Source organism: Ictidomys tridecemlineatus, chromosome 15, assembly GCF_052094955.1.
Source record: "Ictidomys tridecemlineatus isolate mIctTri1 chromosome 15, mIctTri1.hap1, whole genome shotgun sequence".
NCBI classification, from domain to species: Eukaryota; Metazoa; Chordata; class Mammalia; order Rodentia; family Sciuridae; genus Ictidomys; species Ictidomys tridecemlineatus.
In genome coordinates this window covers 34,917,086-34,936,586 of record NC_135491.1, presented here as the reverse complement: position 1 = coordinate 34,936,586, position 19,501 = coordinate 34,917,086, and the positions used below count along the sequence as shown (strand labels likewise).

The following is a 19,501-nucleotide window of genomic DNA, read 5'->3' as shown; positions in this document are numbered from 1 at the left end:
CAGGGCCCCATGAGGGGTCCTCACTCCAGGTGATGACTGACCGACAGACCACTGCCTTCCCTGGGGCTGGTGGCAGCCATCATTGCCCCTTGAGCCTCTCCCAGGACCAAGCTGTGCTCACGTGGAGTGACCTAAAGACCTGCCCTTGCACCTGAAGAGTCACTAAGGGGCCCAGAAAATGCCCCGGGAGCCTCCCTCCCTCAGGAACACTGACATGCTGCTCCTTTCTGCCTGTATGCTGCGGACACACGGAAAGCCTGCCCCGACGGGAGACAGGAGGAATTGTCACCTGCTTTGTGGGTGGGAAAAGTGGGCACCAGGAGCCTAAGGATGTGCCCAGCTCCTGCTGTGAGTGTGAGTGCAGGGTGGCTGGGTCTGACCGGCCTCTGCTCTGCACTGTCCCTCCACAGCAGTCTGAGGGGAGCTCTGGCCACCCCTCAGACTGCATCTCCCAGGGCCTGAGGCTGTGGGAGGAGGCTGCAGGCTGGTGGGCAGGTCTTGGAAATCCAAAGTCAGCGTCACATCCTAACTGATGAGCAAGGAGCCCTGCAGCCTCTCGGACCCGGGAAGCTGACTGGCAAACAGCTGCAGAGGGGGTGACCTGGCCCTGCAGGGACAGGAATGGTCCAGACAGAAGAGAGCAACTGCAGGCACAGATCAGGGCCAGTGGAGAACAAGGCAATGAGTGAGAGTCTCATTCTCTTCCTGCCTCCTGGGGACCCCATCTCCCCACCTGTAGCCCCTCAGCATCTGACTGCTGGCCAGGGCTTCAGGGGTGAGTAGGGGACACGGAGGAGACTGGAGGCCTCTCAGAGAGCACTGCTGCATGCTGGGGCAGTGGGTGCCCAGCAGGCTCCCACAGACTTGCAGAGGGGCTGCCTATGTCCAGGAGCCTGGATAGAGGCTCAATCCCTCTGGCTACACAGAATGGCAGGAGGCCAGGAAACAGGACCTTGCAGCTGTCCACCAGCCTGAGGTCCTGGCCCTCCCTTCCCTCCTGGCCTCTCTTCTTGTTCCACTCGACACCCAGAAACCACACCTGGAAGGCAGGGCAGGACAGGCAGCCAGTCCTCAGTGCGCCGAGGTCCCCCAGGGAAAGGACCCTCCCGCAGGGCCTTACACCTCAGGGTCCGTTCAAAGAGACTCAGAGCCCTTGGTCCCAGCCCCTGGGTCTGTGCCTTGGGGAAAACTTGCTTCTCTCAGGCCTCAGTCCCCAATATGTTCTAGGAGAGGGGGTCAGCTGCTCTCTTAAAGCCTCTACCTCTGAGGTTAGGTGAGTCCTTGGGTCTCACAGACATCCTTTGGGCTTACCTACCCTTAGTCCCCACCATCTGTCCCTCTAGTAATTACCTTAGGGACAGTTTTCCTCTCCTTTTCCATCCAAATCCTCCTTTTCCTCATAGACCCATTCCAGGACCCCCCCTCTTCCCAGGTAGGCCCCCTGCTCAACCCAGCCTTGAACCTGGCAAAAATAAGCGCATAGGCATGCCGCTTCTGGTACCTAAGTGCCTGTCCCAGTGTGAAAGTGTCCCCAGGCTGGGAGCTCTCTGGCTATACTGGTAAGATGAGGTTGAGAGCCCGGGCATCTCCTGTCACTCTGCCACCCTCACCAGGGTCTGGCTGTCTCCTGGGCCTCACCTGAAGTGGAGGTTCTTGAATGTGAAGTGGGTTTCTACGATGCCGGTGGTTTTGACCCTGGTTCGGAGGATGTCCTGCTCAGTGGGCTGGTAGTCGCCGGCCCCGATCCGATCCAGGCTGTCTAGGTAGCTGGGGATGGCAACACACAAGGCACCATAGACCCTCACCTGGGCACTGCTCAGGGCTCACTGGGTCACCCACTTTCAGAGTCCAGCATCAACCCATGCCCACTGAAGGTAACCATGGCGGCCAGTTGGGGATGTGGGGACAACCAAACAAGAGAAGCTTATGCTCCTGGGCTTACAATCTCAACGAGCTTCTACTTCAGACCCAAGGGGGTGTGCACACAGCTCCAGGCACACTGACAAACCTTGTAGAGGGGACTACCAGGTTTTCGGGGTCACCTTGTCATTTCTTAATTTAAAAAATAATGAAGGCACCAGGCATGGTGGTGCACACCTGTGATATCAGCTATTTGAGAGGCTGAGGCAGAAGGATTGCAGGTTTGAGGCCGCCTGGGCAAATTAGTGAGACTCTGTCTCAAACTCAAAAGCCAAAGAGGCTGGTGTGTAGCTCAGAGGGACAGCCTTCCCCAGCACACACGAGGCCTGGGTTCAACACCAACCCCCAGCCCCCCAAAAGTGAGCATTCTATTCTTTGCATGTGATCATGATTCATCCTGAATCTTCCTGGGTCAGACATACTGTTTTATAGATTAGAAAACTCAACACAGGTAGGGCCTGGACACAGGGCGAGTCCAGACACCGGCCTCCACAGTTCACTCCCAGTTCTCACTCAGTGGTGCCCCACGAGGCCCTGAGCATCGCCTGCCCCTCTGTACTCCTTCTCATTCACCAGGGGTCTGTGTGTCTCTTTCCATTTGAGGCTCTTAGAAGAGAGGGCTCAGGGTCCTCAGGGTCAGATGGTGGCGGGCCGTCCTGGGACGGGGCCTTTGGCCTCGGGGCTCTCCCCCCTGCCTCCTCCCTGAGCCTACTGGGCTCTCTGTGGAAGGTCAAGCAGGGCTACTGTGGGTAAGGCTGCAGGGCAGGTCGCTGAGCTCTGGCCCCACGGCCTCCCTGCCAGGCTGGTGGGTATGTGGGAGGCTCTGCTTTCAGCCAGAGGAGCCCCTCTTGACCCCTTTGTAGATGTCCCTCTGTGCCCACTCCCCATCCCACAGCCTTTGCTTAAAGGTATGCTAGTCTGGATGTCCCTGCTGTCTTCTGCAGCTGGGCCCCAGGCCAGGGAGCCCCTGGTCTTGGCCCCCTCACCCAGCTAGGCAAATCTTTGGACACAGCCAGACAACCTGGCTCCTGTTCTCTCTCTGTGTGGGGGTCTCAGAGGGGAGGTGGCCATGGATACGTGGGCAGCGGGTGGGGAGAGCCAGAGTGTGCACCTGCCAAGTGTCCTACTGCCTGAGAGCTGGGGGCGATAGTGACAGAGGCCAACACCGACACAAATCTTCCTGCCTGAAGCCTGTGCTCTGATGCGTGCGTGTGTGTGTGCGTGTGCGTGTGCGTGTCTGTGTGTATGTGGGGGGGAAGGTGGGGGAGGACAAGGAGGGAGAGGGAGAGAGAGAGGACGAGGAGGGGGGGGCAGTCAGAGCAATCGGGTGACTGGTCAGGGAGGCCTTGCAGGACGGTTGGGGAAGGTCTCTCAGAGAATGGAGACAGGAGAGTAAGGGGCCAGTGGGCACAGGGGACTGCCTGGGGTGCAGGCCGGGAAGGTTTCAGGGCCAGGAGTGGTGAGGCAGGAAGCACACAGGGTGGGAGCAGGTGGCGGGTGAGCCCCGTGGCAGTGGCGGGAGTCAGGCCTCACATTGTGTGAGGACTTGGGCTCCAGAAAAAGTGCTGGAGTGCTGTCTTGGGCGGGTGGAGCGGGAGGCCTGCCACCATCCGGGTGTCAGGTGATGGCAGCTCACACCTTGGAGGAGTCTGTGGAGGGGCGGGAAGAGGCCAGGGACATTCTGGGTGTGTGGGACACAGAGGAAGAGCTAACGATGCCCCCCTGTGGCAGAGTGAAGACATAGCAGGTGGGAGGGACAAGGAGGCCAGTGGCCTTTGGAGGAGGTGGGGCCAGGACGCCCCCCACCATGCTAATGTGAGTTCAGACAGACACCAAGGAGGCAGAAGTCCCAAGGGAGGGAAGACCCGGTGAGCGCCATCCGAGAGTGCTCCAGGTGCGCGAGGAGTTTAAAACAACGAGGCACCAGAGAAGGTCACCGGGCACCAGGACTTGTCAGGTTCAAGGTGGGAGCTTGGGCGTCCAGGAGAGATGGGCAGGAGTGGTCTGAAGGGACATGGCAAGGAGGCTGGGAGCAGAGTGAACAGGTGCTGGCAGGGGCAGCCTGGGGACAGGGCACAGGGAGCCAAGAGCCATGTCCTGCCTGTGAGGGGTTGGTCTGGGGGGAAGCTAGAGGGGCATGGTGGAGGGTCTAGGGGAGGAGCCAGGAAAGCGTACGTCACAGCACGTAGGCGACTCAGTGGGGACCCAGATCTGTGAGGCTGCAGAACTTTTCCCCAGGCCCTGGCTGGGTCTGAGCAGGTTCCTGGGTCTCCCGGATCTGTCTGCTTACTCTGAGGCCTGGGCCAGGCCCAGAAAGCAGGGGTCAGCTCAGGAGCCGAGCAACCCCAGACCTCATCCCTTCCCTCTAGACCCTGGGCCTTGACTTGTAAAGGGAAGGGCTTGGGATGCCCAGTGACTGGGGCCTTAGGGTGTCAAGGGCACATTCTGCAACTGGGCGGTGTGAAGCGTTAGCAGCCTTCCCTCTCTTTTCTGCCATAACAAATTGTTTTATTTTACACATCGGGCCCAAGACTTTTTGAAAAGACTAAACCGATAAGACAACCCAGCCCTGGACCAAGAGGTATTAAAGGCTTTCTGACCTGAGAGTCTGTTTGTCCCCGTTTTTCCCTGCTGAGGAGCCCTCTTCCAGAGAGAAAGCACAGAAGAGCCAAGCGGGAAAATGTCAAAGCCACACACCTTGGCAGTGACGCTTTTGGAGAGAGGTAGGGGCCAGAGAGGGAAGAGCAGGGGAAGGCGCATTTCCTTAGCTTACTTGGTGAGGGGTTGGCAAACACTGACTCGATTTTCTTATTTAAAGTTACAGTGGTAACCACTAGAAGAGCTAAAAATAATCCTTTAACTAGCAAAAAAAACTGGAGGCGGCGGTGGAGACAGGTGGAAGGAAGGAAGGTGAGCTGAGTGTGCCAGGTTTCAGAGTCAGGAAGTACTATTTAAAGTTGGAGGATCAAGATTTCATGAACACCACGGGAGGAGGAAATGGAATGGTTAAAAGCAGAAGGGACAGGACTGGGAAGGGGAGATTTCTCACCTTACATCCTATGGTTAAACAATATCTTTGCAGTGGGCTTTATTTGCTTATTTATTGGTGCTGGAAACTGAACTCGGCAGTGTCCTCCCACTGAGCTATAGGTCCAGCTCTCTCTTTTTTTCTTTCTTTCTGTACCAGGGATGGAACCAGGGCACTTAACCACATCGGAGAGTGCTCCAGGTGCTCCAGAGTGCTCTAGCCCTTTTTATTTTTTGAGACAAGGTCTTGCTAAATAGCTGAGGGCCTTGCTAGGTTGCTGAGGCTGGCTTCGAGCTTGTGAACCTCCTGCCTCAGCCTCCGGAGTTCTTGGGATCACAGGAGTGCACCACCATGGCTGGCTCGGATTCATTTTACAATTAATAGAATGGGCAAAAATTTAAGTGATGAGCAGGATTTGTTGAGCTATCGGAAAACAGACTGGGGCCAGCTGGCCCTGAGGGTCCCTGGGGTCTGGCTAGCAGCAGGGGGGAGGCCCTGGACCTGCCCCAAGCAGGGAGAAAGGTGGGTCTCTCTGGCTTTGAGGACCAAAAGGGTGGGCCTGAGGGGTGTGGCTGAAAGCATCCTCTCGTGGCCCCTGTGGGGCTCTGGGAGGCTCTGGGTCTGGGATTTGAGCTCACACGCCTGCACCTGGTGGCCCCACCTGTGTCTTGCAGGGTTTCAGGATTTTCCCTGCAAACAATCTAGGTGTGTAGAAGCAGGAAGACAGTCTGACCCCACTCGAGTTCTTGGACTGCCAGCTGCCATCACGGTTGGTGGAAATATCTGGTGTCCCCTAGAACACGCTGTTCCATGGCCCTGCCTGGCCCATCAGTGTTGTGTAGGTCAGGGTTCTTATTTTGGTACTGTCGGCATTTCAGGTCAGAGAATTCTTTGTTGTGGGCTGTCCTGTGCATTGTAGGGTGTTTCACTGGGTGCCAGGAGCACCACCCAAGTGATACAATAAAAAAGGCCTCCATATATTACTGAGTGTCCCCAGAGGGCAAAATGGTCCCAGCTGTGAAGCACTGGTGACAATGACCAAGTCAAATCAGGTGATAGCACATGTGTCCTCAGATAGTGATTAAATAAAGCCCAGGGCTCCCTGTGGCCAGCTCCTCCTGAAACCCTGAGCACCAGACTGCAGAAGTGGGGTGGACTCCGTGTCCCAGTGCTCCCCTCCAGGGGCCACGGGCACATGACCAGCGAGCACATCTTTAGAGTGACCCAGCTCAGCGGCCAGGCCCTCGGCCCCTTTTCTCCTGCGCTGGCCTGCACCAGTGTCCACATTCCACTTCCTCTCCTCTCCCTCTCCCTCCTCCCATTCTTCCTCCTCACTTTTTGGAACACAATATTAAAGGATCCATTTGATTGCCTTTTCTATTTATTGGATGGAGTTACTTCTTCCTTATTTTAAATAATTTTAAAGTTAGAGGAATGGAAAGTTCATTATTTTTGTTTCATTTGTGGTGCTGGGGATTGAACCAGGCACTCTACTACCTCTGAGCTACCTCCCCAGCCCTAAAAATAAATTGTTTTCTTTAAAACAAAACAAATGGTCTTCTGCCTATACAGTTGGTGACTTTTATTTAGGAGGTCAGGGCTCATCCCTGTGACCCTTAGACTTCAGTTGGGAGGGAAGCACTTGTCCAGGACCAGCAGGGTCAAGGCCCCAGCCCTGGGGGCATTTCCTGTTTGGTTGTCTCTTGGCCCCTTCTTCATCTTGCACTTTTGGAATCTTTCTACTTTTCTTTCCCTTTTGTGTTGCAACATTAAGGAGGGGGAGAAGCTGGTTAAGAAAGTTGGCTGAAAACAGATAAGATAGTGGTCAAGGGTTTGGATTTAAAAGAGACACTTTTTTCTTCTTGTCCAGACTGTTTTTTTTTTGTTTTTTTAATAACCCACCCTAGTTGCACACACCCTAGGGGCTGCAATTCACATTTAAATATAAGGTATTTCACCGCAGGTGGACCTCAGTGGGAACCCTCCTTGCCCCACGGTGCCACCCCTTCCAGTGGGCCTCAGGCAGCTGTAGGCCTTCCACCAGCCCAGGACACTCACTATTTGGCAGAATCGTTGAGCTGATACTCCCGAGACCGGTTGAAGCACTCTTGGATCCCTGAGTCGCCCCAGAGTCGTATCATGGCGGAAAGCAGCTCTGCAGAGAAGGGCTCAGTGTCTTCCATACGACTCACCACGTCACACACCATCTTGGCATCGGCCTGTGAGGAAAGAGGGACGCAGGGTTCTGAGTCCTTGATGGGATTCTGCCCAGACCAGGGACCTGGCCAGCTCGGGGCAGTGGGCGGCTCTGAGTGCCCTGTACCTCAGGACACACACCTGTCTGGAGCCTTCCACCCCAACCAGGTTCTAATGCAGCACGCCACCCTGCCTGAGCAGGTCGGAAGAAGGGAGCTTTGTCTGCTCTGCCACTCAACTCAGAAGTTCTGCTTTGAAAACTGGGCTTTTGCTCAGCATTTGTTTTGGGGAAAAAGTTTAAAAAACAATACCCTTGGCTAAAATTGTAATTCCTTTATTTCCTACCCCAGTGGAGCACCGTTTCTCTTGGAGAAGATTTCCTGGTTGGCTGGCCCCCCAGGGGAGCTGGGCCCCAGGGGGGCTGCACCATAGTGGTGAGGGACCAGAGGGGTTGGTTTCAAGTTAGTGCAGAGTTCTCATGCCAACTACACCTCGGAACATAGGCTCTTAAGTTAAAATTTGATATTAATAATCTTTCTTTACATCTATGATCTGTGGTGACTAGGAGAAGCCCAGACCTGCTTACACCTGGGAAGGTACAGGGCCGAGGTGGGAGCTTGGGAGTGCTCGCCCTCTCTGCTTCCTCCCTCCTGGTCTGAGGGGGTGGGCGGAGTCTGCTTAAGGCACACACCTTTGCGTAGGCTGAGACTCTCTTGGAATTACAGAAAAAGCACTGCATAATTCACAGGTTTCTCCCGCTTCCCCTCACCTAGGATACCAAATGGGGGTCACCCGTTTTCAAAGACCATAATCAAGTACGCGTGACATCAAGACCAGGAGTGCAGTGTTCTCAGAGGACTCAGAAGGCTCTTGGAGAAGTCATAGGACGGCGCTGTCACCGCCACCTTCCTTGCACACGCAGGCAGCACTTTATAGTTTGCAAAGGATGTCTGTGTCCACACACTGCTTCCTTGAAACCCGGCCTCGAGGAGCTGTGGGAGCCCCGTGAAGAGGCTGATTCTTCATGCTCCCCTGTCTGCGCCCCCTGCCCTGCATAACCACTGCTGCTCCCTGGACGCAGGATGTATTTCCGGCTTTCTGGGCTTGCTGGCTATAGGACTTGCTTTGGCCCGCAGAATACAGTGAGGGTGGCAGTGTGTAAATCCCTAATCCCTAGGAGGCCTTGAGTGCTTCTGCTGCTCCCCTGGCCTCTGTCACAGCTTTCCATCACTGTGACAAAATACCTGCGATAAATAATTTAAAAGGAGGAAAGACTGATTTTGGCTCACAGTTTTAGAGGCTTTAGTCCATGGCCCCTTGGCCAACCCACTCTGGGCCTGTGTCGAGGCCGCACATGGAGGAAGCAGGACATGGTAAGCAAAGCTGCTCAACTGACCTCCCTCTAGGCCCCACCTCTCACCAGGCCCCGCCTCCCACAAGGCCCCGCCTCTTGAGGCTGCACCACCACCTCCCACTGATGCCATTCCCTGGGGACCAAGCCTTCAACACAGGAGCTTTTGGGACATCTGGGAGCCAGACCATAACACCATGGATATTCCTGGATTCTCATTCCTCCCAGGAAGAGGACTTGGGATGCCTGGGCACAGTTGAGTTGCCCTGATTTCTGGGCCTTGACCAAGCTAAGCAGCTGAGTTTAGGGGAGCCTTGTCCCATGGCATGGCTAGGGTTGCAGCTAGTGAATGCAGCAGGCACTGGCAGTAGTCAAAGTCAGGCCTTCTGAGCCGGAGGGGGCCGGGTAGTGCACACCTGTAATTCCAGCGGCTTGGGAGGCTGAGGCAAGAGGATTGCTAGTTCAAAGCCAGCCTTGGCAAAAGTGGGGCACTAAGCAACTCAGTGAGATCCTGTCTCTAAAGAAAATACAAAATAGGCCTGGGGATGGATGGGGCTCAGTGTTCGGGTGCCCCTGAGCTCAATCCCTGGTGCCAATAAATAAATAAATGAATAAAAATAAATAAATAAAATAAAAAGTCAGGCCTTCTGTGTGCAAGTGCCAGAAACTGCTCCTAAGGGGCCACAGAAAGGGTGAGAGGGCCCAGCCCTGAGGGCCTGAATACCTTGACATTTTCCTGCTTCTTCCTATATCTGTATTCTTAGAGGTTTTTCCACGGGTTGGGGGACACAGGTCCCCGGTGACTCTGTGGACACACCCACTTAAACTTGCCCTGTTTTTTTTTTTTTTTTTTTTTTGTTACCAGGGATTGAACCCAGGGGCACTTAACCACTGAGCCACATCCCCAGCCCATTTTTTTTTTATTTTGAGACAGGGTCTCATTAAGTTGCTCAAGGTCTTGCTAATTGTTGAGGCTGGCTTTGAACCTGTAATCCCTCCTGCTTTATCCTCCCCAAATGCTGGGATTACAGGCATGTGCCACCATGTTTGTCCTAGTGGGTAAGAAGCACAGCATTGGGGGGCAGGTCCAAGGGTGGGTATAGGCTAGAGTGGGCCCCAAGGAGGTCCACCTGGACTCCTGGGCTGGGGTCAGTGCCCAGTGCTCCCGGGTCCCATCTTCCAGCTGCCTTTCCCCATTTTAGCCTGCACATGCTCTGGAACTCACAGTGACACTGAGCCCCTGCTGGGCTGGGAGTGGGGTGTGACAGGCCCACATCTCCCTGACCTCATGGGCTCTGTCCATGGGTGCATTATGGTCATCAGAGAATTAATTACCCTGCTGCAGGCCATTTCAACCCAACCCTCCCGTGAAGCTAGAGGAGAGAGACAGCCCAGCCCACGGTGGCCTAGGAAGTGAGTGGGAGGTGCTACACATCCCCAAGGTGTCCTTTGGGGTGGGAGAAACAAAGAAAATGAGGTCAGCACCTGGAAGGTTGGTGACCAATAAAAGATTCTGTACAAAAGGCTGGTGGGGCCAAAGCCTTCTTGGAGACTTGCAGAATAGAGCTGTCTGGCAAAGTAGCTATTTTCATGTCAGAGCCTGTCCACTGCCGAAGGGTGGTGGGAAACTTATGGTAGCTCTGCCCTGGGAAGGGAGGTGCCATTGGAGTGGAGGCTGGAAGGTCAGCCCACAGTGCTAATCCAGATTCAGTGTCTTGGGGACAATGTACCAAACACATTGGCCCTGACAGGAAGGGCCGCCCACCAAGGAAGCCGGGATCAGGACCGGTCCTGGAGAGCTGGGCCTGGGCCCTGGGTGCTCCTGGCAGGCACCCACAGTCAGTGAGGGGAGTGTCCCAGATCTGTGCAGTGAGGGAGTGGGAACAGGCCAGGGTTCAGGGGCAATGGGGCAGGCCAGGCAAGACCTCTGCTGGGTAAGAAGGTCCTGATGCAATCTAAGTGCAATGAGAGCCATGCTACCCCCTGTCAAGGCCACATGGGACACTCCAGAGGTGACAAGTGAACTGTGGATCTCCTGTGGAGCCTTTGTCCTTCCCCATCTGACCCTCCAGGTCTGAGCTGGAACTCTGTGACCCCCACTGCAGTGGGGTGTGTTCTCCAGCTCAGGGAACACTGGCCAAGGCGTCTCCTGTGACCCTCCAGTGCGCAGCCCAGGGTGGAGTCTGCCTCCCAGCTTCCTGGAGGTGTGCAGGGCAGGAGAGGCCTGGGAGTGGCAGCCCCGGCCCCTGCCCCCTTTCCTGCTCCCTCTGTGCCTTCCCCAGGTCACTATACAGACAGCGTTGCCATCGCCCCAAATGCTCAGACCCGGACCAGGAGCTCTGCTGGTTTCACTGCTCCCTCCAGTTGCCTGTTTCCTGTCTGTGCCCCACACAGTGGGAGGCCATTAGTCTCCTCCCAACATCACGGCTCCCCTTCTCCTTTAGAAAAAGAACCCAATTTTTTTTTTTCTTTTTTTAAGTACTGGGAATTGAACCCAGGGGCGCTCTACCACTGAGCCACATCCGCAGCCCTTTATGTTTTTAGGTTCTCACTAAGTTGCTTAAGGCCTTGCTAAGTTGCTGAGGCTGGCTGAACTCGTGATCCTCCTGCTTCAACCCAAGTTGCTAGGATTATAGGTGTGCATCACTGTGCCCAGCCCCAACATTTTTTTTAAAAAAAATCTGGGTATAATCGCATCCAACTACGAGGCTATGTTTCCCAATTTTGTTGCAGTTATGATCACATGATAAGTTATCCACAATGAGAGGTCAGCGGAAGTCCAGGGAGGTCTCTGGAAATGTCATTTTAAACAGAAGGGGCAGCTTTTTCCTCTTGCTTCATCTCTCCCAATGCCCAGAACTTATGAGATGGCTGGAGCACTTGCAGCCAACTTAAATCATGAAGACAAGGTCCTCAACCTAGGGATAGTGACACAGTGATCTAAAAACAGCGTAGGTCCTTAAAAGCCTTGTGGAAACTCCATACCATCTGGAGTCATGCTAACACTATTTTAAGTGTTGGTTTAAAAAAAACCACACACACACACTTAAAAATAAAATTGTGTCTTATTTAAGCCACTATTTTTTCACCATATTTTCAGGGTCTCCAGTATTCACGGTCAAACCTAATCTGAGTAGATACGACAACTGTCCCTGTTGAAGCTCTTAGAATAGCTCCCATCATCCCTCAACTCCAAATTCTTCACCATGGCCCACAGAGCTCCTGCCTCTCTCTGCACCCTCTCCCTCCCAGCCACACAGTCCTTCTTACCATTCCCCAACTGCTGATGCCATCCCAGCCTCTCCATTTGAGCAGAACACCTTTCCCTGCCTCGACCCATCTCAGATGTCACCTCCCTGGGTGGTCTTCTCCCTCCACGCACTACCATTCCCTGTTGCGCCTGGGGCTGTGTGCCCATTCCCTAGGGCAGCACTAGCTTCCTGATTCCCAGGGTACCTTGGGTCTCGTAGGGTGCTTTGTACATAGCTGGTGCCCAGAAAGCTTGCCGGATGAGGGATCTGGGGTGTTTTAGTATCCGGCATGGCTTACCACCAACAGCTCTGGACCGGAATCTCACTCAAGGTTGGGCCGGATTGACCTCCTAACTGCTGGGGTGAGGCTTTAAGAGGTGGCCTCTGTGCGTGGCTGGAGCATGAGGGTGAAGGCTCATGAATGGGACCTCATAGGAGGCCCAGAGGGACCCTCACCCTTCTCCACGTGAGGACACAGCTCGAAGAGAGCTGTCTGTGAACCAGGAGGCAGGCTTCCCCAGGCAGAGAATCTGCTCACACCTTCACCTTGGGCTTCCTCTACAGCGGAGAGAAAAACATTTCTGTTGTTTCATCTCCCCAGTCCGTGGTGAACTGTTATAGCATCCGGTCAGACGGTGACACGAGTGTGACCCCTGGAGGTTCTGTGTGGGGACCGCTGGAGTTTCTAGAAAGCCAGCTGCATGCCCCCACCCAGGCAGGGCTGCAGGAAGGACAGCAGGGGCAGTGTCAGCCGCAGCCCCTTCTCTCTGCCCAGTGCCTTCCGTGCCAAGCACTGTCCTCTCTCCCAGGAGGCGGCTTCCAGCCCCTGGTGTTCTGGCGCAGAGCCCCTGGTTCCCTGAAGGAAAACACCCTTCCCTGAGCCAGTCTGAGTGGTCTGGGTGCGAGACCCTCTCTAGGGCTAGCCTATCCATCCTGCTGGCCTGGGAACACTTTGGGCAGACAAAGAAGCAGTATTTGACAGATTAGACTAACAACTAGTTCCACCACCCCAACCAGCCCCCAAAACATTTGTAAAAATTTAGCAAAGAGATTCTCAAAGGAGGACCCATCTCGTATGGAGCCATCACTGAGGAAAGCAGAAATGAGCGAGGGGGCCCTCAGAGTCCCAATAACATGTTAACGCCTGGATCCAGCTACGCCTGAGGTCACATAGGCATTTGGGCTTTCCGGTTACTTGAGTCAATCAATCCCCTAATTTTTAAAATCTAGTTGAGGACACGCTGTTCTCCACCACTGCCTCTACCGTCCTGAAGCAGAGCTGCAGAGAGAAAGGAACAGGCCCTCTCAGTGGGAGCCACAACAGGACTGTTCTTCTCTGTACAGGCTTAGGCAGGATAGGTCTGGCCTTTCCTGGCCTGCTGGAGGTAACAGCCAGATCATTCCTTAATGTCCAGCTCTCAGGCCACCCCACACCCCCTGAGGGTCTCTTCCAATGGCCTCCCTCCTTGGGCATGTGGCCGTCATGGGCTTCAGGCCACAGACTCAGGAGCCACCCAGACGGGTCCTGAGGTCTGGCTCCATGTGAGCAGAGGCATTAGCCTTTCAGAGGCTGTGTCCTTGCTGCCACCTGGGGACGACAGCACCCTTACCTTCTTCCCAGGGCTGTCCCAGTGAGCTAGGGAGCCCTCAGCACAGGCATGCGGCTGTGCCGGTGCCCACCCAGTGGACAAGCACCTTCTGCCCCCTTCTTGAGCTGCCAGGGGCCCTATAGGCAAAGAGGCGAACGCACGCCTGGGACTGTCCGCTAAATGTCGACAGCTGGAAGGAGCCACTCTTAAGGGTTCAGGGTCAGGAAGCTGGGAGGAGTTGTGATCGTCAAGGTCACTTGTGGGGTTCTTTCTTTTTTTAAATACTTTTTTTTTTTTTTTTAGTATTTTTGTGTCTTTATTTCCTTTATACCTGGTGCTGAGAATGAACCCGGTGCCTCACACCTGCTCCTCAAGCGCTCTACCCCTGAGCCCCAGCCCCAGCCGGAGGGATTCTTTTTACCATGCCAATGGCTGAAAAACAATCCTGGCATTCTTCTTCATTATGAACAGTGTAACTTTTCTGGTTAACTGATATCTTCCCCAAAATGTGGACATATAAAAGGCCTGACACTGCTCTGGTGGCCATGAGGCCCTTTTGGGGGACCCTAGGAGAACCCCTTTTGCAAGCCTGTGTACTGGGGAAAGTGGTGGGCAGGAAGGGGAAGGGGCAGCTGGAGCCAGGCCCAGGGCACCCCTCTAGAAACGGGCTGCCTTGGGCCACTGCTGGAGGGCAGTCTGCCTAGGGTGGTGGTGGGGTAGCAGTGCCCCTGAACTGGCAGCACGTAGTGGGTCCCTTCCAATGGTACACAAGCTAGGGGCTCCTGACACAAGACCATGTGCCTCTGAGGGCAAATCATGCGTGTGCATGGGAAGCAGCACCAAGATCCAGTGACAGCCAGTGGGACAGCCCACTGGCATCCAGCAGAGAGGGGTGCACTCCACAGAGCTGTCTCCAGACAGCCAGCTGGACCCTGGAGCTAGAACCCACCTAAGGCCCGGCGAGGGCCTTGCCCACACCCTACCCTGGCTCCCACCTGTCTGAACGTGGACAGGCTTGTGCAACCCCTTCCCTGGCTCTAGCATCTCGGATGCAGCTGACGCCTGTCTGTGCTGTACCCCAGGGTGGGGGTGCTCACCAAGAGGAGTTTGCATTAGTCAGGTTTTCACTTCCACACCAGGCACTGCAGGGGCTTGGAAGTGCCTGGTGGATGTGCTGTCTGAAAGTGGGAGGGCAAACTGTACTTTTAACACTTGGTCTTCAAAACCTTTCCCTTCTCTTTAGGGCAATATAGACTTTAGGGCACAATGTCAGCAGCAAACAAACTTGCAGTTAGAGGATCAAAAAAGACCGTTGCCCTCTCAAGAGATGAGGTGCTAAGAATATGGCAGGGAACCAAAGGGGATCTTCCGTCGAGTGACCCGGGTTTAAACCCTGCCTCTGCACCTGTTCAGCTGGTGGTGGAGGACAGAGCACTGGCCACTCAGAGCCTCTGCTCTCTCAGCCCCCACTGCTCAGGGCTGTTTGTGCAGATGAAATGCGCTGAGGATGTGACACAGCTTTGCGACATGAAAGAGCCTTGCAAATGTTAGTTATTATGAGCAAAGATGAAGCGCCTCAGACACAAACAACAAGCTGACAGAAAATAAGCCTGCTTTGTCCAGGACTTTCCAGGCAAGCATGATAATCTTGATAACAATAATCACAGTAATTATAATAATAACCCCTTCATCTGAGGAGCTGCTTTAGATTGTGCAGAGTTTTCCTTCATCTAATCTTTGTGGCCAAGTAAAGAGTGAGAGGAACACACACACACACACACACACACACACACACACACACACACACACACCCTTTTCCCTTGCAGGGAAAACTCAATTGGCCCCACCTTGGCCCCTGTGCTGCAGCTGTCCCTGAACCCAGCAGAGGGCAGGAGAGCATAGGCCACCAGAGAGGGACATGCAGAGCTGAGGACCAGGTGGGGCAGGGCCAGGCACTGTGGCCATGGCCATGGTCTTTGGGCTGCTGACCAGATCCTCAGGGGGAAGGGGCAAAGAGACCCCCTGTTGAAGGCCCTGCCTGGGCGCTGCAAACCCAGTCAGTGGAAGAGGGCAGGAAGGACAGTCTGGGCCCTTGGCAACTTCCAGACCCACCTGGCCGGGACCTGGACCTTTGCAGCAATGTAGACATGTTCTCCCTCACAAATAGGGGAGCCCCTTCCCTTCGACTCTGCCTTTGGGTTTCAGAACAGTGGGGGGTAGTCGTGGTACTGGATGTGGCCATTTGTGCTTTGGTGGTGCCCAAACCGGGTGCTGTTCCATGGCCAGGTGCCAAGCATGCTTGGGGCTCACTCCTTACTTGGGCTGAGGAGTCTGAGCAAGGTCCGTGCCTACGGCATGCTGTCACAGGGTCTCTGGGGCTGCGGGACCTGTGGGTCCATCATCTGCTTTAGGGAAGGAAACGTTCCTGGTTCTCCCAAAGACCCCGCAGCAGAACTGAGGCCTGGGCGCTGCTGCTCACCCTGCCTCGGCCAGCTCTCCACTCACCCTGCCTAGCACCCAGGTCACCCCCCCAGCCTCAGCACACACACTGAGCCACCAGCTGGCCATGATCATCCAGCCCTCCTTGCTCATCCTTGTGCTCAGTGCCACCCTTCCCCGCCCTCCCTGCCCTCTCCCGTCTGTCCGTCCATCCCTTAATCATTCCTCCTGGCCTCTCTTCTCTCTCTCTAGGCTCCCATTTCCTGCTCACCCCCTCACCCCTCTATTCATTTTTCCACTGTCCACCTACCATGTGGCAGGCAGGGGTGGGTCTTGGTCTTCGGAGTTTTCAGATTTGGCCTAAAGGGAACACGCTGTCCAAACCTCCCCAGCCCACTAGTCCGTTCCTGAACACAGGGGAGAAGGGCTTCCCCTCCCTCTGCCTGGGGTGCCAACTCTGACAGGGGCCTGTGCCTTGTGATGGAAGCCTTTCCTGGGGTCTCCAGCCTGGGCTTTGTCCTCAGCCCTTCGAGAGCCTTCCCTGCTCGGGGCCAGGCTGCCTCCTGGAGGCAAAGGGTGCATGGTCCTACCTTCTGGAACAGTCAGAAGCCTGGGGACTTCCAATTGCCTGGAAGCAGCTTTCCCTACAGAGAAGCTTCTCCTGCTTACTGTCGACCTTCCAGAACAGGGCTGGGGGACCGTGGACTGAGCCCTCTGAGGCCCAATCATTTGTTCCTAACTTAATGTCTAAAAGTTCCTCTAAGAAACCACCTGTCAGTCCCTGCAGTTGGTGTGGCTTCCCACCTCTGGCCCTGGCCCAGGCCTGAATTCAGTAGAGGCAGCCAGAGCAGCCAGAAGGCAGTGCCCTGCCCAAGCCTGTGGTCTACTGGAGGCAACAGGCATATCAACTGTGGAGTCTGGGAGGGCTCTTCTGGGGACCACCGGGTCTGGGCCTCAGGAAGAAGCACACATCAGGGTTGGGGACGTGAAGATTATATGTAAGAGATGGTGGCTACCAGTCAGCCGTGCACAGAGGCCAGGGTACGACCCAGGCACTGGTCTTCCCTGGGGGCCCTTGAGAGGTAAGGAAGGAATTAAAGGGGGATGGACAGAGACCCATAGCCGAGCTGAGGGCCTTGCTGGGCAGTAGTGGGCCCTGGAAGGTGCCAGATGTTCTTCCAGCCATGAGTAAGATCAAGGACAATGGTGGGGCTTGGAGGTCCAGCGTCCCTTAGACAATAAACCAAGAACAGCCGTCCTGCCTGCGCACAGATGTCCCAGGGGTGTGGCACAGACCACATCTCCACCGGGTGGCTGGTTACGAGTGTGTTTGTGCACTCCGCCCTTGTGAGGCAGCTTGGCAGTCTGTCGCACAGCAGCTCCGATGGTGGGACCGCTTCCCTGTGGAGCCTCACAGAGCAAATGCCCAGGACACACAGCTCCCCTGTGATCCTGGGGTTCCTGCCTGCTCAGGGTGCACGGAAGCTGCTGGCAGGTCACAGCTCCTGAGGGGCACTCGGACCCCACTAGTGTCTGTACAGAAAGGCTGGAAGTCCTGGGAGGAGGCGCCAGGGTGAAGCAGTGCAGGGCGTCCCTGGTGCGCGGGCAGAGCTGCAGCTGGAGGGGCCACCCGTCACATTAGTCACATTAGACTGCCCTGGGCACTCGGGCAGTAGTGTTCTGCGGTCACCATACTCTAGGTCCCTGAGAATGGCCTGGGGTTACTGCACGTCCAAAGCTTCAATCGTCACCCTTTTGGGACAGCCTCCTGAGGCACCTCTTCCTCTTGGTGCCCTCTCTCCTTGGTTGGTCTAGACCTGCCCGTCAGGTCTCTTGGGCACTGAGATGGGGGCTCAGTGAGCCACTAAGCAGGCATTATGAGGACACAAATAAACTCCGAAGTGAATGGGACAGAAATTTCCAAATCCATGATGCCCTCACCCTCCTCACTTCTGAGCCCAGGGTACCAAGATAGGAGAAAAGAACTAAAATTGGATAGACTAAATTTCTAAGAAATGAACAAGGACAGAATGAAATTACCCACAGAGAGCTTAGTCAAAGGGAAAGAAAAGTAACAATGGCCAACCTCATCTCTTCAGAACACAAAGTGTCGATGGTGAATAGTTTAATTAGGGCTGCTTCGGCTGGGAGAGATTAGCAGTCCAATTATGGAGGAGAAAGGACGCTGCTCAAGTCCACACAGGAGGTGGGGCCAGGCCAGGGCTGGCGGGCTGGGCTGATTGGATCACTCACTGACACCCCTTGCTGTCCCCTTACCCCTCCACTGGATGTCAGTTCCCTGTCATTCATTTGGGTGACCAGCTACTGTTTCTGTTGGGAAAGGAGTGGATTGCCTTGCTCCCTGGATTTTGGAAGTCTTGGGCTTCTGGCCATGCTCTGCCTCTGGCTGGCTCTTGGGACCCTGAGTCTCCATGGACCAAGTGCACAAAGAAGGGACTAGCTAGATCCACGGCTTCCAAAGGGTGGTCTGTGGTGCTTTGGGGAGGTCTCTGAGGTTCTTTTGGGAGAGTCTACAAGCTGGAAACTGTTTTCACAACAATTCTAAGATGTGGTTTGCCTTACTACGATGCTAATATCTGCAGCAGCCACACTGACGAACAAGTGGGCCCCTCAGCAGGAAGCAAGGCCACTGATAAAAAGCCGTGAGTGGTGGTGACGCCTGTCATCCCAGCAGCGTGGGAGGCTGAGGCAGGAGGACCGCAGGTTCAGAGCCAGCCTGGGCAACTTAGAAAGGCCCTGAGCAGCTTACAGAGACTCTGTCTCAAAAAATTAAAAAGGGTGGGGGATGTGGCTCAGCGGTCAAGTGTCCCTGGGTTCAATCCCTGGTACCTAAATAAAACTGTGAAGCAAATATGAGTTTTACTAAAGGATGCTCTTGTTGAAGTAAAAGAAATAATGAGTCTCTAAGTGTCTCCACCCTGGAGTTCACGCCCAGCATCTATCTATAGGATGGAATGGGAAGCAAGACACTTCCGAGTTAGAGGTGATGGGGTGGCTGGGGTGCTGCTGAGCCACCCCTTTTCTCCTAGGACACTTGAAAGAACACTTGAAAGACAGACAAACAGTGGGGATTGAGATTTGGATCTCTGGCTTCTTTTTTTCTCCAAAATGAACCAAATGAGCCTATCATTCCAAGGAAATCAACTGACATATTTGTTACCAAAATGACAACATTCGGCTTTCAAGTGAAAAAATTTCCAGAATATTGGAAAACTTGGACTTCCTACCATAAGCTCACAACCCCCCCTATACCTAAAGGCTTCTCTCAAACTACCATGGTCAAGTTTTGAAGGGTAATTATCAGAAAAGGCTAGTAGAAATACTCCCTCCTTTCTCAACTGTGCACTGGTGAGGGGCCAGGATTCTCTACAACCACAGCAGCCTGACACAAGAGGCTGTGAGAGAAACCCAGGAGAACCAGCCTCTAACAGCAGGCGAGACTTCAAAGAGATTTGCAAAGAAATAAACAATGACATTCTTCTAAATAGAACATTTTTGGAAAATATAGTAATTTTTCATAAAAATGTTATTTATGTTGACGTGCAGTGGGTTCGTTAGGTTTTTTTCCTTGCGTGGTGCTAGGGATTGAACTTGACCTTGTGCAAGTACCCTGAGCTGCAGCCTAACTCCCCACACCCCACGTTTTTTTTTTTTTTTTCAGACAGGGTCTCCCTAATGTTGCCCAGGCTGCTCTTCAACTCCCAGG

The 19,501-nt window shown here is 54.5% G+C and overlaps 1 protein-coding gene across 2 annotated transcripts in view; it reads right to left on the bottom strand.

The window, feature by feature from the left end:
• Gnao1 (G protein subunit alpha o1) overlaps positions 1-19,501 on the bottom strand; it is a 156,551-nt gene that overhangs the window by 18,996 nt on the left and 118,054 nt on the right. For both annotated transcript variants that reach the window (XM_078032343.1, XM_078032342.1), the window contains exons 4-5: positions 7,007-7,167; positions 1,639-1,767 (exon numbers count right to left, since the gene is read on the bottom strand). In XM_078032343.1, the coding sequence (XP_077888469.1) occupies positions 1,639-1,767; positions 7,007-7,167 (290 nt within the window). The remainder of the gene's footprint in view (positions 1-1,638; positions 1,768-7,006; positions 7,168-19,501) is intronic.